At 46.9% G+C, this 26651-nt stretch overlaps 1 protein-coding gene across 10 annotated transcripts in view; it reads left to right on the forward strand.

Moving 5' to 3' along the window:
• MIB2 (MIB E3 ubiquitin protein ligase 2) overlaps positions 1 to 21592 on the forward strand; it is a 312619-nt gene extending 291027 nt beyond the window's left edge. For all 10 annotated transcript variants that reach the window (XM_078642419.1, XM_078642424.1, XM_078642421.1 and 7 more), the window contains 2 exons: positions 7854 to 7919; positions 20383 to 21592. In XM_078642419.1, the coding sequence (XP_078498545.1) occupies positions 7854 to 7919; positions 20383 to 20624 (308 nt within the window). In that variant the 3' untranslated portion in view covers positions 20625 to 21592. The remainder of the gene's footprint in view (positions 1 to 7853; positions 7920 to 20382) is intronic.
• The last annotated feature ends 5059 nt before the right edge of the window (positions 21593 to 26651 follow it).

Here is a 26651-nt window from a genome sequence, read left to right on the forward strand (position 1 = left end):
GCCTCCTGCATCTTCATAGTCCCTCACGCACGGTTGCATATGCGTCCGCTCCAGGAATGCTTAGCAAATCAGTGGACACAGGCTCAGGGACAATTGACAGACCTAGTGTTGGTTACCAGTCGGGCATACGACTCTCTGCATTGGTGGACTCCACACAACCTTTGCAAGGGCCGAATGTTCCAGGAGCCAGTGCCACAAATTATCCTGACAACGGACGCATCGCTCCAGGGATGGGGAGCTCATCTGCTCACTTACACAGTGCAGGGACTATGGACGACGCAGCAACAGAAGATGCACATCAACTATCTGGAACTGATGGCAATCTTTATGGCGCTCAAGTCCTTCATTGTACATCTGTGCAACAAGGTAGTGTTAGTCCGGACGGACAACATGACCGCGATGTACTACATTCAAAAACAGGGGGGCACCCACTCGCCACAGCTGTCTCATCTGGCTCAGGGCATGTGGAAGTGGGCCATTCAGAGGAACATTTTCCTCATGGCGGAACACCTCCCGGGCAAGGACAATCAGATGGCGGATCTGCTCAGCAGATACAGCCATCAAATGCACGAGTGGGAGTTACACCCATCTGTACTCCACCCGTACTTCCAGCAGTGGGGTCATCCGGAGATAGACCTGTTTGCCACAAAAGAAAACGCAAAATGCCAACACTTTGCCGCCAGGTTCCCTCACCCACAGTCGCAGGGCAATGCGATATGGATGAACTGGTCAGGCAAATTTGCGTACGCTTTTCCACCAGCCCCTCTGATACCGCTGGTCGCGAGAAAGCTAAGGCAGCACGCGATGACTCTCATCCTAGTTGCTCCAACGTGGGCGCGCCAAGCATGGTACACCACGTTCCTCGAACTCTCAGTGGTGCCGCATTTAAGACTGCGCCTCACGCCCAGTCTTTTGACGCAGAACCATGGAGAAATTCAGCATCCAGATCCGCAACAGCTCAACCTGGCAATCTGGCTCCTGAAGTCCTAGAGTTTGGCTACCTTAACCTACCTCCGGAATGCATGGACATCATCAAGGAGGCTAGGAAGCCAACTACCAGAGCATGCTATGCTGCGAAATGGAAGCGTTTTGTCATTTACTGTACAGCCAATGACATCAACCCGCTAGATGCATCTATCCCTAACATCATTTGCTATCTGTTGCATCTTTACAAGTGCAATCTAGCGTACACTTCCATTCGGATACATCTATCCGCCATAGCGGCTTATCTTCAGAACCGGCAGCATCTCTCTGTCTTCAGAGTGCCTGCCATTAAGGCTTTCCTTAAAGGTCTGAAGCGAGTCATTCCCCCAAGAACACCACCAGCTCCGGTGTGGAACCTCAATGTGGTCCTCACCAGACTAATGGGACCACCTTTTGAGCCACTGCACTCGTGTGAACTCCAGTTCCTAACGTGGAAAGTAGCTTTCCTAATCGCTATCACGTCGCTACGGCGTGTTAGTGAGCTGCAAGCGCTCACAATCCAAGAGCCATTCATTCAGATTCATCCAAATAGGGTAGTGCTACGTACTAACCCCAAATTCCTTCCGAAGGTGGTGTCACAGTTTCATCTCAACCAAACTATTGACTTACCGGCATTCTTCCAAAACCCACAAACGGTGGCGGAAAGAATGCTCCATACGTTAGACGTACGGAGGGCGTTGATGTACTACATGGACAGGACACAACCCTTTAGAAAGACAAAACAACTTTTTGTTGCCTTCGCACCACAACACAAAGGCAACCCTATTTCCAAAGCAGGAATAGCCAGGTGGATTGTTAAGTGCATCCAAATATGTTATCAAAAGGCCAAGCGCACTTTAACGATACCCCCAAGGGCGCACTCCACACGCAAACTGGGGGCATCCATGGCTTTCCTAGGGAACATTCCTTTAGAGGATATTTGCAGAGCAGCCACGTGGGTTACACCACATACCTTTACAAAACACTACTGTGTTGACGTACATTCCAAGCAGCAAGCTGCTGTAGGACAGGCTGTTCTCAAGACACTCTTTCAGGTTTCTGCAGCTGGCACGGGCAACCGCCGCTAATGGAGGGACTGCTATGTATTCTATGCTAAGATATGAATTTAGCAGCCCACATGCCTCGAACTGAATATGCTACTTACCAGTATGCATCTGTTCTTGGCATGTAGGGCTGCTAACATTCATATCGCCCACCCTCCTCCCCGGTGCCTGTCGCAGCTGCAGATATACTATTGTATTCACTTATTAGCATGGACATCCTTTACACTTTTCACTCCATCTTCTGCCACAATGGCGAAAAACAATCTGGGGATGGAGCCGATGCCCATGCGCACTGTAGTCCAGGGGAGGAGCCACCTATCTCAGGATACTTCGAAGACTCTTCCAGGACAACAATGTGCGATCATCCGGACCCAACACTAGGCGGCGATCTAATGCTAAGATATGAATGTTAGCAGCCCTACATGCCAAGAACAGATGCATACTGGTAAGTAGCATATTCATTCTCGTCCCTGAGTTTGGGACTGCGGTCAGTCAATACCGCATGCATCTTGGGCCGCTACACTCACACCCTGTGGGACACGGTCGCGGACGTGCTGCCTCAATGTCCGGAGGAGGCCCGGGCTAAACTCGCCCAAGCCCTTGCGGAGGGTCGAGATGCAGCGCGCTATTCCATCCGGTGTGGGCTGGATACCACGGACTCACTGGGCAGAGCGATGGCAACGACGGTGGCGGTTCGACGCCCCGCCTGGTTGAGGTCTGCCAACTTTTCGGCCGATGTCCAGGCCACACTTCTAGACATGCCGTTTGATGGCCGTCACCTCTTTGGCGACAAGGCAGGCCATGCGCTTGAGCGTTTTAAGGACTCCAGGGCTACGGCCAAGTCCTTGGGCCTCTCGGCCCCACGCCAGCAAACGGGTGCCTTTCGCTCCTTTCGTGGCCAAGGAAGGGGCGCTCCCACACGTGCTGCCAGCCACGCACCGCAGAATGCTACACAGCGCGGTGGAAACCGCCGTGGCGGTGGTCGGGGACAACGGCGAGGCTAGTCCACACCTTCCCTGCAGCACCCGCCTCGAAACCCTCCTAGTCCGTGCTTTCAGGCCCATGTGACGCCAGTGGGGGGCAGGTTTCGCCATCACCTCTTCCACTGGCGCACTGTCACGTCGTACAGGTGGGTGCAAATCGTCTGAAGGGGCTATTCCCTCCCCTTCGAGGCGACCCCTCCAGCCATGCCACCTCAATTCCACCGTGTGTCGGGGGATCACTTGCAACTTCTGCAAGAGGAAGTCACGGCCCTCTTGGCCAAGGGGGCCGTCGAGCGCGTTCCTGGGCCAGACGTAGGGTGTGGTTGTTACTCCCACTACTTCCTGGTACCCAAGAAGGGCAAAGGGGGCCTACGCCCTATCTTGGACCTACGGAACGTCAACGGCTTCCTCCGGAAGGAGAAGTTCAAGATGCTGACTTTGGCTCAGGTCTTAGCTGCCATGGACCCCGGAGACTGGATGGTAGCGTGGGACTTGCAGGACGCTTATTTTCACATCCCCTGTCCTGCCGGCCCACCGGCGTTACCTGCGGTTCACGGTAGGCCACAAGCACTTTCAGTTTACCGTGCTCCCCTTCGGCCTTACCAGCGCCCCATGGGTGTTCACGAAAGTGATGGCGGTGGTCGCAGCTCATCTGCGCAGGTTAAGGGTGTCAGTCTTCCCCTACCTCGACGACTGGTTGTTGAAGGCGGGCTCGCCCAAGACAGTCGTCAGCCACCTCCAGACTACGGCCGATCTCCTGCACCTGCTGGGGTTCTCCATCAAAGTGCCGAAGTCACACCTGTGTCCCTCTCAGAAGCTCCTCTTCATCGGAGCAGTTCTAGACTCTGCGCAGTTTCGGGTTTATCCTCCCGAACAGCGGGTTCGGGATATTCAGGCTCTGATTCCGATCTTTCAGCCTTTATCCCGAGTCTCGGTCAGGTTGACGCTGCGCCTTCTGGGGCTGATGGCCTCCTGCATCCTTCTGGTGCATCACGCCCGGTGGAGGATGCAGGCTCTGCAGTGGGACCTGAAGTTTCAATGGGCCCAGCACCAGGCCAACTTGTCCGACCATGTCTTGATCTCGGAGGGCACTGCAAGACAGTTGCAGTGGTGGCTCACAGACCGCGATTGGGTCAGTGGCAGATCCCTCTCCCTACCCCAACCGGAGCACGTAGTTGTGACGGACGCGCCCTCCAGGGCTGGGGGGGCCACATGGGAGAGGCGGAGATCAGAGGCCTCTGGTCTCTGGCTGAGTCCCAGCTCCACATCAACCTTCTGGAGCTGCGGGCGATCCGACTTGCACTGAAGGCATTCCTCCCCTCTGTCAGGGGGAGTGTAGTGCGGGTGTTCACGGACAACACCACCGCCATGTGGTACTGCAACAAACAGTGCGGGGTGGGGTCGTGGACCCTATGCCAGGAGGCTCTGCGCCTCTGGCAGTGGCTGGAACATCAGGGCATGACCCTGGTGGTTCAACACCTGGCAGGTTCTCTGAACGCCAGGGCGGACAAACTCAGCCGTCGGTGCATGATGGATCACGAATGGCGTCTGAACACGGAATGACGTCGTCGATGGCAAGCGGACGACGCCTGCTGGCGCGCAGGGGTATTGCTATGCAAAATTTTCCGGATCCAGTCTGACGCCTGGGGATATTCTAAGGTAAGGAATCTATCACTAACTAATGTCTCTTACAGATATATCGTTACACAAGTAGTAACTTGTGCATATGGTTTCACATGGATCAGTAAGCATGAGGATTTACGGTCCTAGAGTTTTTCACTTACAGCTGTCATCAGAACGTTTGTGCATTCATGGTTACGCTAAGGACCAACAAGAGCACGCTGTTCTGCCACATGTGCTACATGGGATCTACGGTCCCAGTAATAAGCAACAATTTTAAACAATTGAATAATAATAAGGAAACTCAATCAGCCTGCATTGTTGTTTATTCACAATGTAGGTATATGCTAATTATCATCAGTTTAAATACAAAATCACAAAATATTGGTAGTGCCCCTGGAAGGGAGGGAAGTGATATTGTGCAAGGTGGTGTAGGTATAGGATAGTGACAATATATAAAAACCGGCCAAGTGGCTTCACTGTACTATGTATCAGATTTCAAACATAGACACAACAAAAGATCATTGGTTCAATAGATCATTCAGTAATACTCATGCTCCACATATCACATTGAATGACCAGATCGTGGGATCTACAGCAAGAAGATTCAAAATCTTTGTTTCAGTCTCTACTCTTTTGGTCGTGTGACGGATATCTTCCATATCCATGTTAAATTCATGAACGTTGTTAGTGCTCTGACACCTGAAATGCCTATTCTGTGCTACATAAAACTATGTATATACATGAAATCAAAATAAGATACAGTGGACAATCGAGGCAGTATTGATTAGAATGTTCTTTTAAAATAGGCAGCTCACAACATAATAATAACTTATTATTTGTAAAGCTCAAACTAATCAACCCTGAGCGTCTCAAGGTGTTGGTGGCCGTCGGGAACATTAAGCGAGCTATTGCCCAGAGTCGCATGGTGCTGGGCTAACCTGCCGCCTGTGCATGGGGATTCGAACCGTGAGCCCCATGTTCCGGAGTCAGCCGCCCTGGCCGCTGCGCCACACCTCTTCCATGAGAGATCTTTCTTTTCAGTGACTACTATGAATTTTCTTAGAGCATTTAGAGAGCCTCTTTCCGCTACCTTAGATACCTGCCACAAAATGGGAACCTCCTTTATTACTTACCAAGCGAAATAGGGTACCTTTTGAGCCAATTTGTAAAACTTCATCCAAGTAATTAATTTAACATAAGGAGATGCTCTGAAAATAAAAAAGATTCCTACAGGAATTTCATCTTTTTGCATTGATCGGAAATTGAAAGTCACAAACTTTTGAGGGCAAAAGAGCACCAGTATAGTATTAAGTTGATTTCACACAAAACAAACAACAGTTTAGATCATTTAATCAAACTCGCAAGTGCCAATCACTCACAAAAATAAGGGAAATGTCAAATGAAGAGTGCAATGTATAGAGAATATAAACCGATATGGCACCCACAAAACTCCTATACAGGCAAAGTAGCCTCAGCTGTGTACTTTGGAAACATCAAGCTGGATAGTTGTAAAGCTACATGAATCAGCGCAGACATTAGTGGGATTTTATTGTACTAAATACCCTCCAGGCTAGGTGAATAGGTTAAATGGATTTTGGTTAAGATCTCTTTAAGAGTAAGCCCACTTCAGACTCAAATCCACCACCGCCACAAGGAGAGAGACTATACCATATGGAAATCTTTGCACAACACATACATGTTTAATAGAACCAGTCTGCAAAAGAAACATTACTTAGCTACAGCAATAGATTTCTCTCTCTTGGTAGCTCACGTGTGACCCGGCACATCTATCCGGGAGCTTGAAAGGTTATACTACACACTTTCATAAAAATGTAAGACTACACTGACGCTTGGGTATAAAAGGTTTTTGGGTGAACGTCAAAGGGGCGTTTGAAAGCAAACATGTCCATTAATAATGCTCAAACAAACAATGTAAAACTCCAGATCCAGCCACTAGATGGCATTGGTTAATCTATAGCAGATATCATGCTTCAAAACTATTGTTAAAGGGACTATTTTTCTGTCCTGAGTTTTCTGTCAGAACTAGGTGCATCTTTCTTCTTTCATTTTCTCATCCACTCCCACCTCTGCTCTCTTCAGCTCCTCAGTCCCCAAAAGATTGCACCACCACCTCTCATTCACCTCGAACAGAACCCTGATGAATTCTCGAGCCTTGTGCCAACGAGATCTTTCTAATAACCTCCTTAATTGCCTCCAACAGAAACTTTCAGGTAGATTCATCAAGCATTTTTGCAAGCGCAAATGGTGCAAATCGCAAAATTCGGCCGTTTGCGCCCGCAAAAATGGCATTTGAGATTCATCAATGGTTCATGAACTCGCAATTTGAAAAATTGCAAATAATTGCAATTTATCAAATTGCGATCGCATTTAAGGAATCTCAATTTGAGATTCCTTAAATGCTATTCATGAACCTTTTAAAAATTGCAAAATCGCTATTTTTGGCCGTTATTTACCGCGAAGTCTGACTTCGTGGTAAATAGCGAAAACGTAGAAAAATGCACTTTAATACATTTTTCTAAGTGGTATGTTACACACACACATGTCCTTTGGACATGTGTGTGCGCAACATCAGTCTACATTTACATTTCAGGGGTGCTACAGCGTGTCCTTTGGACACCCCTGGCACCCTTGAAATCGCATCCTTATTTGCGATTCCCATTCATTCCTATGGGGAGTCATTCCTTATTTGCGATTAGCAATTTGCTAATCGCAAATAAGGAAGCTGTAGGAATCGCAAATAAAATTGTGATTCCTACATGAATCCCAATTTGCGAGTCCTTATTAGTGATTCCTTAATAATCGCTACTATAAGATTCTTTAGTAACGGAGCATCTGTGTGCCTGGTGGTCTAAATAAGTTTGGAACTGCAATATTTCTTGCATTTCGGCTCTTCTCTTCCCGCATGCAATCATTGTTCATGTAATCTACCGTATTATTGTGTGTCACCAAACTGAAAGATTAAATACTTTAAGAACCTGGACCTTAGTCGACAAAATCCCTATCCACTTAAACGCATCATTGTGCTCTTCCTTAGAACCATAAATGTATTTTCTTTGACTTTTTTTCAACTACAATCAAGGAGACGTCATTTTGTATGAGTAGAAGGTACATACTTTCCATCTGTGTATGTTTTTAGTAAGCTGTTTTAGTGTTAACTTGTAGAACTCTCTGCCTGACTTAGCATCTTTGCCTTTTCCAGAATGTTCCCGGCGGATGAAAAAGTGCATCAAGTGTCAGGTCACCATCACCAAAAAGCTCAAACAAGGTAGCTATGGGGCATTTGTTTAATTACCATGATCCGAAGATTTTAATGAGTTTTACATGATTGAAACTGAGAATTGTTTTCCCTGATTGAGGCAGCTTTTTTTTTGTTACGGTGAACACTGATGATTCAACCTTCACTAAATAGTTTACAGCACAATGTCAGCACCAGTCTCTGTCCCACCTTTGCCGAAAACCTGGAAATTAAATTTTTTTTTTTTTTTTTTTTTTTTTTTGAAAACCTTTATTGAACAATGGAAGCTCACAAATACTGGCCTACAACCCCACGGGCTGGCCAGAAACAAAATGGTCAAATAACCAGCATACAAAAAGAAGATCTGCACAGGATATAACATCAGGAGCACTGGTGAAGCAATGAAACAATCGAGCGTTCAGCAAGAGCAGGATAATAAAGGTTAAGTTTTCTAGCGCGGGGAGGGGACCAAAGGAATAACGGGCCGTATATGAGAATACAAGGGAGGGACCGCGGCAAGCCGCCATTTTATAAACACAACGTAAGAAAATGAAGCCATATAATCAAATCTAGCAAAGGACAAAAACAGAATCAGATCATCAAACAACAACAGTGGCAACAATCAATCGCGCTCACCCACCTCCGCCCCTACCCGAACAAAGAAGACGTATTCAAAAAGCCCCAGCACAAAGACTAAGCAATACGCACCCCAACGGAAAAAGGGCACCTCCATAAAGGAGGAAGGGAAGGAGGGAGAACAGGACAACAAAAGGAACACCCGCCAGACCATGCACCCCCAGGGGGAAAAACAGGACAAAAAAACCGGCATGCGATGGAACAGAAACACGATACCAGAAGAGGCAGCGAACCACAATCAGCCACACACCGGAAGAAGGACAGAAAACCCCCGGGGGAGATACGAGGTGACAGAGTCCCGAAAAAGTGAATACACAAGAGCCATAGAACAAAAAGGGAAACTAAGGGGGGAAAAAGACCCCCCGACACAAACAGACCCCCCCCACCCACCCCTAAGCCCACCCTGCACCCCTGCAGAAGGCTACGGCCTACCCCCCCGCAGCGTGCCTGTCGCCCTAAATAGAACCCGAAATTTAGTAGAGCAAGGAAAGTTAGAATTAAAAGACAAAAAAGGGGGGGGGGGGGAGGAAGGGAAGGAAAGAAGGGAGTAAAGACATACAAACATACACACGGGGGAGGGCCAAAGACAGGAGTAAACGCACCCATCCACCCGCCCGGGTTAAAGGTCCAAGTCCTCGGGAAGCCAAAGAGTATCAGGCCAAAGTCCAGGAGCACTAACCAGTTACACAGAACCATATCAGGACACAAAGATCATCCAAACCGTTCATGAGCTACCGCATATAAGAGCCAGGTTTCATCAGCCCTGACCCTTTTTATCCAAAGCAGTAAGGGTCCGATCCAACGAGGACCCTGCCAGAAAGAACAGAAGGCAGGCAGCAGGAGAGTCCAACGGCAGTCCTAAAAAGTCACAGGAAGAAAAGCACGGAAGATCCAGGAAAATCACAGAATGTAGCAAACGATGCAGGTACAGTTCCAAGGATATATCCAGAAAAACCGTCCCATCCGGGCCGGCACAGGAGACGTCATCGGGCAGTGGTGATTGAGAGGGACCAGGAGAATCATGAAAGTCCGGCAAAACAAAATCCAGCTCCCGGGCCAAGGGCAGAGGAGGCAGCACAGGAGGAGAAGGCGCCGTCAGGTTGCGCACCTCCGGGGCGGCAGCCAGGTCAGAGGCCGCCAGGAGAGTACCAGCCACACCCCGCGATATCAATGCCTCATCCGGTCGCGGGGGCCCGGGAGGCCCGCAGTGAGGAACCGTCTCCAGAGCCAGGAGTGGCGCGGCCACCGAGAGCCGCCAGGATAGCAGGATGTTCAAGATCCCCTTAAGTGCAGGAAAACATTTACAGTATCCGACACCCGGGCCTTGCGGCGGGCCCCCAGTGCTCGTCCGGGCCCGGCCCAAACAATTGGGGTTGGTCGCCATCTTAAGAGCCCGCACAGGCCGCGCGGCCAACAACCTCCGCCGGGGCGGCAGTCAAGCAGAAGAAGTCCCGCCGACAGGCAGAAGAACACCCCGGACAGGTAGGGGGGCCACCAGAAGAAGGGGATTCGCCGGCCCCCCAATGTCGCCAGTCCCGTTCTCCGAGTCCGGGCGGCAAAGAACAAAATGGCCGGACCGGAGAACAAAGGGGGAGGAAGCTGAACACACGAGGAACCCCAATAATGAAGGGCAGCGTCACCATCCCAGGCTGCTGCCACACAGGAGTCTCTCAGCCAGGAACCTCCGGCTCACACGAACAGCGGCCCTCCAATCACCTCCAGCGCGCTCCGAAGGGCAAGCCCGCAGGCTGCATCCGGCCCAGGAGCCGGGACGAAGAACCAGGCCAGTCCGCTCTCGAGTCCCGGGAACGGTCGGGGGCACTGCACCGGACCCACAGCAGCCAGGACAACTGGAACAAGTGGTAAGTGCCTGCAGAGCGTCGGAATAGTACCACACAGCAAGGAGGGCTTCCCGGGGCAGGATAAATGCAGGATAAATGTGAAAAACACAGGCGGGCGAACGGAGCCGAGCTAAAGCGCGGCCATCTCGGTCGCGAGCTAGGCTCCTCCCCCTGGAAATTAATTTTGACAGCTAAAGGCAGAGCTCTTCCATCAATGTTATTAACACCCGTTTCCCTCTGCCACTTGCCCAGTCCACAACACATCACTTACCACTCTGCCAAGATCTGGATTTGTCATTTGCAAGTAGGACTTAGGTGGCACCTTATACTAGATCAATCTCACTGCCTCTTAATTCCTTGACAACAACCTTGATTTATGCTCTTGTTGCCTGTTTAACCATCTCAGTCCCACGTCAAGCTCCCCACAGTGTAGCTAGATCGAGGGATGGGAGATTGCTGCATGTTGTTCTGATACTTTAAGCCACTGAGTGATATGATTACTAACTGTTTTGTATTTGCAATCATAATTTCAGCATCCCGACCCAAATACGTTTCCCATCACTGGTCATTCCTAAAATCACTGCTGAAGGGATTGTGTATATAGCAAGTCACAAGTGTTCCAACCCCTCAGTAGCCTAGTTTCTTTAACTAACCATCCACCATGTCCCCTCTTGAGGTGGCAGCAGCAGTCTGTAGGGCTCATTCCCTTCTCCTATCAAGCCAACACTGCCCTACCACCCTCAAACTCTATTATGCTACTTCATTGTTCATGCAGCTTCTTCTCCTACCCTAGTACTCAATATAAGGCTTGGTTCTACCTTCAGAAACCCACGAATGCAGCTCAAGCGTTCGCTTGCCTCCTTTGTCCTCTTGGCTGATGTCACTCGAGAATGTATTCCATGATTACTCCAAGGAACGGGTTTCTGTATTACCTTTGTGCACTATCTTCTCGTCCCTGCTCCTCGATTTATGTTACTGCTTTTAATTTAGTCCTGTCCAACATCGGTGTTTGTAGTGCCAACTACATAGATGCAATCATAAAACGTCAGTCGTTTTGAGCGCATGTGTATCTAGTTTTGTGAATAATCCATTTGACTTCTATATATGTTTGATGGTTTTTCATCACTATGACGTCCCTACTTCGTAAAGTTCTTATTTAGAAGTGTCCTTAGTGGCTTTGTTTTTCATTTTTGTCCTAAGTATTTAATGTATTTGGTTTTGTGGAACTATTGTTTCCTTTGTTTTAACTACATAGGTAAATGTATTATTATTTCAAAACAAATAGCAGCTGTGCATATCTAAAGTATTGAGAAAAAATCTGCCTTCCCAACTTAAGCCTTGTTAATTTCTCTAACTGAAGAATCTACTTCAGTTTGGCTTCACAAGCCGCTCTTCCAACTTGTACTGCCTTTTTTGAGCAGTAACCTTTTTATAAATTGTTTTGTTTTTGAGCCCCTACCTTTACAAAATGCTCGCTTTCAATTTATTTTACTGTCCCACTCAAAGGAGGAGGCCATTTCTAAGCACTGAGTTCACACCCTAAATTCAATCCAAGCACCTAAAAGTGATTAATCTTGCAGGGTGTGCTACACGTAACAACCTCCCTCTCAAAAGATGCAGTTTATTGACTTGTATGATATTCGTGAAAGTAGGTATGATAAAAAAAGATATCCAAGTGGTGGCTTGCCAAGCTGTGCCAAGGATGGACACAATCTCCCAGGAATGTGGAGTACCATGAGAAAATTGACTAAGACGCTGGGATAATAGCCATAGTCCTAATTTTCTAGAGAACAGTCTGAGAACTCGGGTATGGTATACTGGAGAGACACACATCACACACATGTACACAGAGCTCCCTGAGCCACAGATGTGCAAAATGCCTTAATCTATCCAGGGGTATGCCTAGTCAGGCAGGCCAGACCCCTCTCTGGGTGCTGCTTTATAAAGAGGCCACAATGGAAGAACATATACATTTATTTATTTATTTATTTATTTATTATAGAGTTTTGTATAGCGCGAACAAGACCCGTGGGTATCAGAGCGCTTAACATAGAGTAGGTGAAAAGCATAACATATATATTGACAGTAAAAAGAATCATAGATATGAGGTAGATGAAATGCAATCATTCTTGACACATGTGCCAGTGTTGATAAAAATGAGTTGCAGCTCCAATTGTATCAAAAGTAAAGTATATACACATAGGTGAGGTAGATAGTTATAAGTCCCTGAGGGAGGCTGTTATAAGGTCATTTAAAGATAACGTTTGGAGGTAAGTTTAGGACCGTTTCATAACCTAGAATTAACAAATCTTTATAGTATTGATTGTTCTTCGCCTTCCTGATGTCATAATGTTCTGAAGTAAAGCAGCAAGAGTTCAGGGCAGTGATCAATGTTCTTCTCTATTTATTGTATTTGTTCATCAGAAAGTTCTTCACTTCCCGCTTGAACGTTGCCACATTTTTGATCTTCCGAATGGTTGGAGGGAGTGAGTTCCAGATTCTGGGTGCTGCTCCTGAGAATGCTCTGTCATAGGTTTTTTTCTTTCTGAAAATGGCTGGTCGTAATAGTAACTCCTCAGCGCTTCTAGTTGGTCGGTTACCTCCAGACAGCTGAATTTTCTTGGCTAGGTATCCAGGGGTGTTGTAGTGGAGCGCTTTATGTGTGATACAAGCTATCTTCATTTGGATTCTGGCTTCGTAAGGTAGCCAGTTTAAAGCTTTCAAGTGAGGGGATATATGATCATATTTCCTAGATCCGGTGATAAGTCTTGCCGCGGCGTTGAGGCAGGCTTTTAGTGGGGCTGTGGATGTTTTTGGTAGGCCAGCTAAGGTGGTGCAGCCATATTCAATCCTAGAGATAACCAAGGATTGGATTGCCAGTTTGAGATCTGGCTCTGAGATGAATGGTTTCAGTTTTCTTAAGTAGTTCAGGTGGAAGCGGGCATTTTTAGCCATTGAGTTAATGTGGGCTTTCATGTCCAGATTCTCGTCTAGAGTGATTCCAAGCGATTTAGCTGAATTGACTAGGGTTGGGGTGCAGTTGAGCGCAGTCACGAGTTTCGTCCATTCCTTTATTTCCGCCTGGCTCCTTGGTGGTGAGATTAGTAGGAACTCTGTTTTGTGAGCATTTAGTTTCAGATGATTATTAGTTAGCCATTGTAGTGTCCTTTTTAATGTCTCGTTCATTAGTTCAATGTCTTTTAAGGATGCGATCTTTATGTATATCTGCGTGTCATCCGCATACATGATATCTGAGATTTTTGGAGAATTTCTGTAAGTGGTTCGACATATAGGTTAAACAGGTCTGGGGATAATGTCGATCCTTGAGGGACTCCTATTGAGATAGGGCATGGAGATGAGATAGATTCGTTGACCCGGAATCGCTGTGTTCTGTTTTGTAAGAAGGAGTTGAACCAGTTCAGTACAATTCCCGACAATCCCATCCTGTCCTGCAGCCTGGTCAGTAGTGCTTCGTGGTTTACCGTGTCAAACGCCGACGACAGGTCAAGGAGAATCAGTAGGCATGCTTGATTTTGGTCAAGTGCCTGTATCGCATCATCGACAATATGGAGAATCGCTGTTTCCGTGCTATGTCCTGTTCTGAATCCTGACTGGCATTCGTCAAGCAAGGAGAACTTGGTGATGTGTTGGCTGAGTTGGTTCTGGACGCATTTCTCAATTAACTTGGCTAGTACAGGGATATTGGTCACTGGGCGAAAGTTGTTTGGATCTGAGGTGTCCGCTGAGGGTTTTTTGATTATGGGTGCGACTTGACCTGTTTTTAGGCAGTCAGGGAGGATCCCTTGTGATAGAGAGGCATTTATTATTTCGGTCCATATTGGAACTAAAACGTGGTTGATTTCTCTTAAGCACTTTGCCGGAAGTGGGTCTTGATAGTGATTGTTTGGTTTGATATCTGAGAGCGTCTTGGCGATCATGTGCTGGTCGTATAGTTCGAATGTATCCTAGCTTGCCTTGTTTTTTGCATTAGTACCCTCCGTTGCACAGACGGTATCGCTCGCATGCAGTCGTTCGATGGGGAGGTTCGCCACGGCGTTTTTGAGCTCTGCTTCTAGCGATTTGGCCTTCTCTGTGAAAAATGTAGAAAAGTAATCGCAGTTTAGGGATGTTTTTATGTTTTCTTGACCGGTTTTGGCTAATTTGTTCGATTGTTGCTTTAGTATTTCAAAGAGCTTTCGAGGTCTGTTTTTGGCATTGTCTAGTTCAGATCTTATGAACTCCTTTTTTGAGTTGATGATCTTTTTGTTATATTGGCTTCTGATGATTCTGAGGGCTTTCAGCTCAGGGGATGAAGGGTGTTGTCTCCATTTTCTTTCGGCCATCCTCAATTTGCGCCTTTCTTCCACACATACATACCCTCAGAAGAGGCTTGGTCCTTGAACCCAGCGGTGGGTGGACTATTCCAGAGGGCCTCCTTAAAGGACAGAGTGCACCCTGAGCCCACGCCAGGGTTCCTGAGTTGAGGCACCACACCCGTTGACTGCAGGTTGATGAACAGTGGATACTCTCTGACAGTGGACCACTGTTTTGGTTTTGTATTTCTCTAAATGAGCACACCTTTTTGAGCAGTAGCACTTCTATCCACAGGTCCTGAAGAATGCCTACACATCTCTTCTGAGGGTAAAATTGCAGTAACATGTTGACCTCCTTTTGTGATGCATTTAAGGAGGACTACTGTAATGAACATCTGTTTTAATCCGGACCCAGATGCGCACTAATAAAGTTGTCCACAAACCTTCGAGCCAGTTTTAATCACTATATCACTTGCTCGCTCTACATACCCCTCCACCTTTTAGCTCAGCAGAGGGATTTACCATGTTTCTCTTCAAACATCAGCAAAATCCCCCCTTCTCAGGCAGGAATTTGTAGCCTGCACCGTAATCAGCTGTCACGGTGTGAGGAGATTCCCAATGATGAAGCATGCCAAAATTGGTGGGTGAGGGAAATCATCCGTAAAAGGGAATATACCCCTCTCAGCTTGGTTGTTTTACCCTGTTTCTTTCTTCTTGCTTGAAGACTAAGGTTTTTGTTTTGTGAGTGATATTGATTAGACTTGGAGTTAACACCTGCAGGTCTATAAATCTCCCCTGGCCCTCTTTGTCTGTAGATGCTTAAAACTGCACCTTCAAGGAGCCCAACAAGGCCAGGGTTGTCACTCCAAGAGTAGACAATACATATAAGCCCTCACCTACCGACCTTCCCTACATCCGTGACCAGCTGGCGCTGACTTCTTTGAAGAAAAACAAGTTTCACACGTCCGAGCGCAACAGTAGACGGCAGGAGTATGTAGAGCATGTGTACCTGCAGCACTCCATGCCATGGACAGATGCTTACAGGGTAAATAACCTGTTCCTTTTGCAGCTGGAATCTCTTACAGATCAACATGATCCTCCTACCTTCCATAAAAAAAGAAAAATAGTGGCCACTAATAAAACAAATAGAAGTCAGAATTTGTGCATACTTAACATATAAAGAAAAAAAGATGCCAAGTATGTACGGAGGCATTTGGTACATGCATATACTACTGGCTCAGCATACGAGTGACACCCAAAATATACCTCTGTTTATTTCAAAGAATATATCTGGACCCAAGCACAGCATGATGGAATCGTGCACCGGATAAGATTCTACAGGCGTTTCAAACTGCAAAATTAGTGTTCCTTCTAAGGAAGTCATTTCTTACTCTAGAACATAGCAGCAGCTAGTACCCACCATATTTGTTCCCATCACTCAGTTTGTTAAAATTAGACAGCTGGGGAGTAGACCAAAAGCTGGGTCTTCACTGTTCTCACTTGTATTCCCACAAGATTTACAGATTCTCCATTAGGAATTGGGCAAGGTGATTGCATCCTCTCTCTAAGCTCCTCGAGGCTTTTGTATATCATTTAACTAGCTAACAAACTTCAACAGCAGATAATGCAAACATAAAGTGCGCCTGAATGCATTAGCAACCTAAATCGTTCAGCATTATTGACATATATGCATTGTTGCCATTGAAAGCAATTAACAGTAATACTTCTGCCTTTGTGCTCGCAATCTTCCACTGTCCAATCTTTTAAGAACCTGGCCCTGGCTAAGAATGATTACCTTATTCAGGAAAGGTATTTAGCTACATCCTCCTCTGTTATATCACAACAGCAACCTCCTGATTGTCGACCCATTATAAAATACATAACCGAGACATCAGCTTAGTTACTTAGTTCTCATTCAAGCAGTGCCCTCTAAATAATCTTTTTTTTTACAGTTTCTGCACACATCTATAAAAGTCAAATTTTTTACATTCATCCTAATAAGCAATGCTTATTGCATCCTCATAACATACACTAAGTCCTGTCCAATCATTGCCTGATCCAGGCTGTAACATCACCAACTCCTGCAACTTTTTACTGTATCAAAAGTGGTCCATCCAGCAACAAAATTATTTCTCACCGATTATATAGTGACGTAAAACAATTATAATGATTGCTCCACCTCCGGAGACGCTGATGGTAGATAACAGCTTCTGTACAACTAAAGGTTTGTTCAGCACCAACAGCTTATTTTGCACATCCAGTGTCTTTAAAGCTGAAAGCCAAGTTGACAATCTTATCCTATATCCTACTTTTCAGTGATTTTAGGAGAATGCAAATAGGTGAACGCAAATACACCTATATACACTCACTAGCTCTTACTACCACTCTCTTTATATAAAACTTTATCACAAAAGAAAGATAATTAAACAGGATTTCTGAGCATACCTGGCTGCACTCCATCACAAGTTCAAAACCATGAAAGTGGTATACGTTGAGAAGCTTCAACCTCTAACATGCCAGTCCACCGCTCTAAACCTTTATTAGGACTCACTTGGCAAAAGCAGCGCATGCGCTGCTCTCGCCATTGCAAGTACCTTTTGGAATTAATTCTGCGGAGGGCTTTCATGCAAGCGTCTGCATAGACAAAGATGGCTGCTCTCGCCATTTGTCCAAAGCAAACAGCATACACATGTCGGTATGGACAGTCCGACGCCATCTTGTGAAGCTTTCGTTGGCATAGCAACGAAAATGCCGCTTCGCGTATGCAGCTTGCGTGCCCCGCTCATCTCCAGTGCACTGCTCAGCCCTGCTAACTGCTCTGTCCCTTGCTGCTTATTATGCATTTTTCTCCTGAAATTAAAGCTGCTGTGTGCTAATGAGCATTTGCTATGTTTCTTCTTCTGCAGGGGACCAGAGTAATCGCCCCATGGAACAAGAAAACGTGTTTTGTGCCTCTCACATCTGTGTATTAAATGCCGTATTAACCACAGTGCGAAGACCAGAAATTCCTGAGTGGCTTGTAAACGGGCAGGGTGTGTTTTCCAGCGTCGCATAGAGGGGGTCTCCACTCCCACGTCTCTTGAAGTCTGAGAGGGCTCTTGTGTGGGGTTTTGTGCATCGCATCAGGCACCCTCGAAGATGACTTGTAATGTTTGCCCTTAGCTTGCTTTGCTGGTAGGTTCAGTCTCTCCGGCAGTGCCTACAAGCAGCCAGCTTACTTCCACTCTAGTTCACTGAGAGCAAAGCAGCAGGCTCCGGGGAGGCTGGACATGGCGGCAGCCCTTCCAGCTGTCAGCCTGCCTTGATCCCTCGAAAATAACTATACCGGGTGGATTCCGCAGCTGCACCGAGACGGACTTCTCGCCACATCTTTTCATACTTTAGCCATGCTTCATCTCTGCTTAGAGCTAGTACCTAGAAGACATGCTTAACTTTACTCCTGGATGACAAATCTGAGATCAACATTACACTCAGGCGCATGAAAACACAACCTTCAATCACCACCGTGCACCCACTGACTACACTTTCTTTTGAGTTTATCAAAATCCTCAGGATGTTTTCGCCAAATTACCCATTCAATAAGTACTATTGGTAGAAGCCCACTTCATTGCCAGAACCACAATAAAAAAGGTCCCTGCATCCATGACCTCATTGTGGAATTCTCTCCATTTCCTTGTCAAAACCTTTTTCTCAAGTTCATCTGTGTTGTACCTAAATATTGACAGGCCTGCAGTGACTAGTCTTTATCTGCTATAGGAATGTATCTTGTAGAGGATATCTGGTTCTGCATTTGAGGCGCTTGATTCCCTCCTAATAAGGTATGCCACAAGCACTTGTTATTCTTACACTATTCTTCTTAAAGGGATGTGGCCTCCTTTTTAGGTGAACATTGTGACCTTATCCTACATACCCTCACCATCTGAATCTCATTAATTTGGTAGATGATCTAAATAACATCTTCACAAAGGAAATTATCACTGTAGACATTTTGGATTTAATCCTGTTGGTCGAGCTGTTGACATAAATATTAGGTCACAGTTGTAACCAATGTCCATGCATGTGGATCATTGTGTAAGGTTCTCCCCTGGTCAGATTATGCTTCAGTCAGTTCCTCCATTGATAAAGATCTAGATCTGAAATAAAAAAATCTTGGGTTCAGTCGCCTATCCTCCCGCAGATGCTCTTTTGTAAAAGCTTGTTTAGACTGAAGATCAACCCCTGACAATCACAACTGAGAGCCTCTCCAATTTGAATACAAAAGTGTTATCTCTTGACCAACTAGTTGTCCTCATTTCCGACAGAGTCTAACTACCAAGGTAAATGGTTGGTTTAGTAACACGCTTTCTCAGATGAAAGCAGTTTTGATCTCTGGGCTGCCTACTTCAGTGCCATTTAATTTGTCTCCTTCACATTGAACTCTATAAGATCTAAAGAGTACAAAATTGTCATGCTCTTCATATTTTGGTCTGAGGCGCCAGACTGCCCTGAAAATTTGACAGTGGAAGTAACGATCACCTTTGAAGGTTTTATGCGTGACTCACAAGGGAATTTATTTTTGCATTCCGTAATACCTTTTAAGATATTTAAGGCCCATCTGGACCTTCCAGATGCATGCAGTCTCCCACTCTGAACTAATGAGCCTCCATCCTTTTAAACAAGAATTCTTTCAAAAAGATCCCTGCATTTTCAAAGTTCTTCATTATAGAGCACTGTCTCGCACATCTGAGACTTGAAGAAAAAGTTCTCAAGTTTGGCAAAGGACTAAAGCCTTCGATCTGCAGGTTTGGCAAGATTCAATCCACAGCTCTAAGTTTACTAGAACACAGCCTCAGTGGCACCAGATCCACTTTACATACCGGATGGTAAGATGCATAAGACCAGCCAGTCTATGCACTTTTGTTTACTGTTCTGTAGGTCATCCACTCTAGCTTTATCCTCTTACTTTCTGCTATTAGCTGGCCAGATGATTGACTGAGATTTAGTCAATACCATTTGACTCCGCTGTGATACATGGATCATCAATCCCCACCTGATGCCACCTCGGCCTTATCAAATCCCATTACATCATGCCTATTTTGTGAAACTGGAAATCTTCCACCACTTATCTTCTTTATTCTGTACTGCTTCTCCCCACTCATTCTTTGATGTGCGTTACAAAAAACAGATTTTCTTTTTTTCATTCTACACTTATGGTTTTATTTCTGTGGTACATTTGATGTATTCTTTTCATCATTGTCCAACACTAAAAACATAGCTACACTCTTTATTTTTTCTGCATTTATTGTCTAATTTCCGCTTTTTTATATTGTTGTGCTCTAATTTTATGTACCTTTATCTTCTGCATCTGATGCACCAAAGGTCTTTGGGTGTAGGGATGTTACAAAAAAGAAAAACAAATGGGTTCAGTATTAACAGCCACAGTGCAAGTTTCCTTCACATAAAGGTACATCAACAACAACAGTATTGTAGGGTTTCCGCAAGCACAGAACAGATACAGACAGCACTGGCGGCATATGCCCTCAGTTATCCTCACTTGCTTACATGAAACTGATTTAACCCAAGCTCTACAAGAGTTTCAGTAAAACTAGCAAAGGGACAATGATTTTATTAGGAGCCATGTCACAGCTGCATGTTGCTGGTGATTAGTTATGCTGAATTGCAGAAAGTAATATTTAAACTTCTTCCCTTATTCCCTATTCACAGATAACACTGAAGTGGATGCTCTCCCAGGCACAGAAGTCACAGACCAGTCACGGATCATGGAGGAGCTTCAAAGTCGCTACCGCCAGATGGAGGAGAGGATGACCTGCCCAATCTGCATTGACAACCACATCAAGTTGGTCTTTCAGTGCGGGCATGGGGCGTGCCTGGGGTGCAGCACTGCCCTTACCGTCTGCCCAATCTGCAGGCAGGGAATACGCGAAAGGATCCAGATCTTCGTGTGAAAGGAGGCACGGGCAGTTTCTATGTGCCAAGCTACCTTTTTTATCTTTGTGGCGCAAGTGAGAAAATAAAAATACAGCTCGCCTTCAAGATATCTGGTGAGCATCGTCTGTGGCAGACCGGAGGCCACCAGGAACAGAAAGGACAGGCCCCACCAGCCAAACATTCTAGAATCATGAAACAAATGATGCCTCCTTGGAGAATAGTGATAGCACCATTGGCAGGTGTTGACAGGACAGGTGGACGTATGGTGGGTGACCACATGGGTGAGAGCCAGATCAGGAAGTGCAACGTCTTCTCGTGTGCACTCATGGAAATGGGATCCAGCACCTGCAGAACCGTAGGAAGTGATGTTACCAAAGGATAGGAAGTGACATTGAGAGTCTTTTACTTTTTTATTACGTTCCTCAAGCGGTGGAAACACTTTGCAAACATTACTTTGATTTGAAAGAACCAGTGTATCATCCCTGGACTGAAGAGCATAGAGAACAAAATGGGAGCGAGCCACCTTCCCACATAGTCTGATGTCATTAACTGTATATGCTACATATCTGGATGTGCGCTGGTGGTGTGTGGTTCAGAGCTTGGCACTGGACAGAATAGGGCACCCAAGGGAATGGACTGCAAGCTTAGAGTGGAGAGTTTGTCTGTGAAAAAGTTGCTCTATGAAACAGACCCATTGAAGCTTAAACCAAGCACTTTTTTTTATTTCATTGTGTTCTGGATTTAGAGCCATCCCAGGAAGACACATGGGGCCTGAGATCTGACCCCAGGCTTCCAGCAATCAAGTACCGTACGCGTATTTGAAATCATGTTTTGCTCTTGCTTTGAGTATATTTAGAGAGCTTTTTTCCATTCACCAGTAGTCCATGTGTGACTTCTTACGCATGGTGCAGCAGACTGAGTGGTGGCAGAACCCAGAACAGGCGTGAAATGTTCCAAGACAAAGTAAATTAATTCTTAAAGTAAATTTGTGTATTTCATTGATTGTATAAGAATATTGAAGAATCATGGGCCTGTGCCAAATTATAACGGATACTGGAAGCAGGCAGTGGTATGTAGGCCTAAGATGCCAATGTGTGCAGGTCTTTATTTCCTGATGTATGCTTTAGACCAGTGGTTCTTAATTTTGACTTCTGTGGTAAAAGTAAGAAAGAAGACAATGATTTGAGGGTTGTCAGCATAAGGATGTATTATGTCGCCCCTGTTCTCTCCCCTCTTAACTCTGCCCCACAACAGAGTGGGGTACTAGTAACTAATGGTGAATACAAGTGGAGAACCTGAGGTCCCCTAAGAAATGAAGAAATTAATGGGGGCCGTTGATAATTTACGTTCTGATTTTCCCGGTACTGTCTCATACCTGATAGACTTCTAGCTGCAGATTCCTTAACTTAGAATTATCCCTAGTTATCAGACTGGATCCGGAATTGTTTTGTGAGCAGTACCCCCTTTGCACTGGTAGGTGGCATTGTTCGGCTCCACGTGGCGTTGTCCACGCCAGAAGTGATGTGCACAGTGCTTATGTAGGTGCCACCCCAGCATGTCAGTTCTTTTCTCTCTGTGCCAGTCAATGCTGGTTCTAGAGAGAGCTGTCCCATCAGTCACTTTTTGACTGTGCTTTTTTAATGTTTTGTCATTTCTTTGCCTTCCCTATTCTGTTCTCTGACTCTGACTCGAGCCATGCCTTCCAGGCCAGAGACTGAGCCCTATTCTTATGAGCTAGGACTCGGGGAGGATTAGGAGAATACCAGCCCTTAGATACCAACGCGGACTGAACACTTCTACAGATACCGGCATGCTCTCTCCCCCTACCATGGCTGCGGAGGAGGGAGCGGCGTTTGCACTGGTGGTGAGAAGGGGTTTGAGGTCTTAGACCTTAGCCTACCCTCAGTGGCAATCAATGTGAACGTCTTGACAGAGGTGCTTCAGCTATGAGTGCCCCTCCCCCTCAGAACCTTTTCTCCTATTTAATGAAGCTCTTACAGACGTCATGCTTGGACTTGGTCCAATCCCAGCACAGGGGCTACTGTGAACAAGATGATTGCCTGCTGCCAATGCCCTGCCCCAAGGGACCCCAATTTCCTCAGACAACACCCTACTCCAGATCGCTTTGTTGTCCAAGCCTACTCTTCCAGTGTAAATCCTGGCATTTTCCCTACAGCCCCACCGGCTAGGGAACCCAAGAGACTGGACACCTTAGGCAAGAAGATGTTTTCTTCCACCAGCCTGGCACTGCAGTCTGTGAACGGCATGTGCCTTTTGGGCCATTACTCCCATGCTCTCTGGGATTCTGTTGCCCATGGTTCCGGAGGAGACCTAGACCTTACTTTCCTAAGCTGTTGTTGACAGGAGACATGCATCTAAGTTCAGATATGGACTGGATACCACCGACTTGCTGGGTAGAGCCGATTCCTCTACGGTGGCCTTACAGCGCCATGGATAGCTGAGAACAACTGGCTTTTCAGGGGATGTCCAAGCATCACTTATGGACATGCCATTTGATGGCTCCCATCTCTTCGGAGACCAGGCAGACTCGGCACTGGAGCACTTCAAGGACAGCAGGGCTATAGCCAGGTCCTTGGGCCTTTCCATTGTCCCTCGCCAACCCCAGTCTGTCTTTCGCTGCTTTTGTGGCCACGGAAGATGCTTCCAGCCACATCTATACCCTCCCAACTACCATGGGGCACAAGCTTCCTAGCCTCTGCGTTGCTGAAGACTTGGCACCCATAGACCTCATGGGTCATGCAGCCAGAGGTTGGGCCAGTCCACCACCTCTGTGGCAGCCTCCGAAACTTTATAGTTTGCCATCTTACCATCATGGGCACCCAATAGGAGTCAGGATATGCCATCACCTGCCCCACTGGAGGTCTGTAACATCTGACTGATTGGTTCTTCAAATTGTCAAAAGGGACTACCTCATCACCTTAGTCACAACCCCTCCCTCATGCCACCTGCTTGCGACAGGCTGACTTAGGACCATCTTACTGTGCTCCACCAAGAAGTGAATACTCTCTTGGCCAAGGGAGCCATAGAGAGAGTGTTGACACCAGAAGTAAGTTGTGGTTGCTTTTCCTACTACTTTCTGGTGCCCAAGAATGACGGCGGCCTTTGTCCAATACTAGACCTGCGCCCCTTCAATTTGTTCCTCAAGACGGAGAAGTTCAAAATGCCCTTTCGCTCAAGTCCTGTCTGCCCTGGACCTGAGAGACTGGATGGTAGCGTTGGACTTGCAAGACGCTACCTTCCACATTCCCGTCCTGCCTTCCCACAGGTGTGCCTGTTGTTTGCCATGCTCCCCTTTGAACCTATTTGCTCCCCTCAGGTGTTCACCAAGGTGATGGTTGCAGCTCATCTGTGGAGATCAAGGGTGCCAGTCTTCCCCTATCCCGATGACTGGCTGTTGAAGGCGGGCTCTCCCTTGGCTGTCGTCTCTCACCTCCAGACTGCGGTGGACCTCTTGCATTCACTGTGGTTCACTATCAATGTTCCAAAGTTACACCTGATTCCCTCTCAGATACTCCCTTTCATCCAAGCTGTTCTGAACACAGTGGAGTTTTTAGCCTATCCTCCCGAACTGTGAGTCTCAAATATTCAAGCTGTGATACTGATGTTTCAGTCTAATTCCTAGATCTCGGTGAGTCTGACTCTGAGGCTGCTGGGCCTCATGCATCATGCTGGTGACATGTGCTCACCGACACATGCAGGCTCTGCAGTGGAACCTGAAGTCCCAGTGGGTGCAGCTTCAGGGGAATCTCTCCAACATGGTCCAGATCTGAGAGGAACTGCAAACGATCTGCAGTGATAGTTAATGAACAGGATTGGGTCAGCGGCAGACCCCTCTCCCTTTCCCAACCAGATCTCTCAGTTGTGACAGATGCATCACTGCTGGAATGGAGCAGCCTTCTGGAAGAGGTGGAGATCACAGTACTGTGGTCTCCAGCGGAATCTGACTCCGCATTAACCTTCTGGAGCTCCATTCTATCCAGCTGGCATTAAAAGCCTTTCTACCCTCCATATAGGGAAGGCTGGTACAAGTGTTCATGGACCACACCACCGCCATGATGTACTGCAACAAGCTGGGCGTGGTGGGGTCATGAATCCTTTGTCAAGACGTTCTGCGTCTCTGAACATGACTGGAACAGCAGGGCATTTCCCTGGTGGTTCAGCACATGTTTTGCTCACTGAAAACCAAGGCAGACCAGCTCAGCTGAAGATGCCTAGCAGATCACGGATGGCGTCTCCATCGGGAGGTGGTGCAAGGTCTCTTTCTCTAGTGGGAAGAGCCTTGGTTATATCTGTTTGACACCACGGAGAACACGCAACGTCAGTAGTTCTGTGCGCTGGAATCTCGAAGGTACATTTTTCGTCATTAGTGGAGCTCAGGCCTGTGGCTCCAGACTGGGCTCGGAGAGTTCGGTATCCTGAGCAGTTGGGCATGGCCATCGACCCTCTGATCCAGCTGCCTCTTCGGGATGATCTTTTGTCACAACAGCAGGGGAGGTTCTCCACCCGAACCAGTCAACACTCCACCTTCTTGCGTGGAGTTTGAGAGGTGACATTTGACAGCTTTCGACCTTCCGCCCGAAGTCTGCAATGTTATCTTAGCAGCCACACTTACCTCCACCAAAACAGTATACGCTTGCTGTTGGGGCAAGTTTGTGGCATGTTTTGCAGAGAAACAGGTTGACCCTCTTTCTGCTCCCCTTTCTCAGGTCCTTTCCCTTGCCCAGCAGGGTTCTACTGTGGGCACCTTAAAGGCTTCTGCTATCTCAGTCTTTCTGTGGTTACCTGACCAGGCATCCCCTAACGTACATTACTCCTTCCCCCTTCATCATTCCTCAGTGGGACCTTAATTCAGTCCTGACGTTCTTGACGTGTGCTCCTTTTGAGCCTTTGCACAACTATCCTCTCAGGCTCCTCACCATCAAGACATCCTTCCTGATGCCTCGGAGTGCCAGTGAGCTTCAGGCTTTGTCATGCTAGCGCCAATATCTGAGCATCTACCCAGACAAACTGGTTCTTCCCACTAGAAATTCTTTTCTGCCGAAAGTGGTTATTATGTACTCCGGTCAATTAACCTGCCTACTTTTTGCGCTCCAACGCATCCCTTTTGAAGAAGAGGAGTGACTCCACCTGGGCCCAAAAAGAGCGTTGTCTTTCTACTTTGACTGCACGAGTGAGTTCCGGGTGGACAACCAACTTTTCGTGGGGTATTTCATAGCAAAGAAGGGAAAGGCAATGCAGAAGCGGACTATCTCCTGATGGATTGTGCTCTGTATTAAGATCTACGCACTGGCCAAGAAGCAACCCCCTGAAGGCTTGCATGCTCATCCCACCAGAGCCAAGGCTGCAACCACTGCATTAGGAATCTTGAGTCCCGGTCCTGGACATCTGACAGGCAACAACGTGAGCCTCTCTGCGCATGGTCACCAAGCACTACTGCCTTGTCAGTCAGGTCCACCGGGACAGGCACTGTGCCCACTTGGTCCTGCAAGACCTTTTACTGTGAAATTGTTTTGTAGACCCACCTCCGGTGAGGTATTGCTTGGGTATCTATTCTAAGGTAAGGAATCTGCGGTTAGAAGTCTATATCAAATGAACAAGTTACTTACCTTTGCTAACGCCTTATCGGGTAGAGGCTATCTAGGCGCAGATTCATTACCGATCCTCCCCGCTCTGCAAACGGACTTCTAGGGACAGGGCTTTCCCCTTTCAGGGCCCTAGTTTTTCACACCAGTGGTTAGTGTTCTTTGTCAAAGTCGGGGAAAAGAAACTGACGTCAGCGCACTGAGGTGGTGCCTATATATGCACAGCGAACGTCACTTCCGGCGCTGATAACGTCACACGGAGCCAAATGACACCACCTACCAGTGCGCAGGAGTACTGCTGACAAGCAACAATTTTTTTAGACCCAGTCTGATGCCTGGGAATAATTCTAAGGTAGGGAATCTGCAGCTAGATAGTCTCTACCAGATATGGCGTTACCAAAGAAAAGTCACTTGTTCTTCATCTCCCCCAAGAGACTTCAC

Source organism: Lissotriton helveticus, chromosome 5_1 (genome assembly GCF_964261635.1).
Source record: "Lissotriton helveticus chromosome 5_1, aLisHel1.1, whole genome shotgun sequence".
NCBI classification, from domain to species: Eukaryota; Metazoa; Chordata; class Amphibia; order Caudata; family Salamandridae; genus Lissotriton; species Lissotriton helveticus.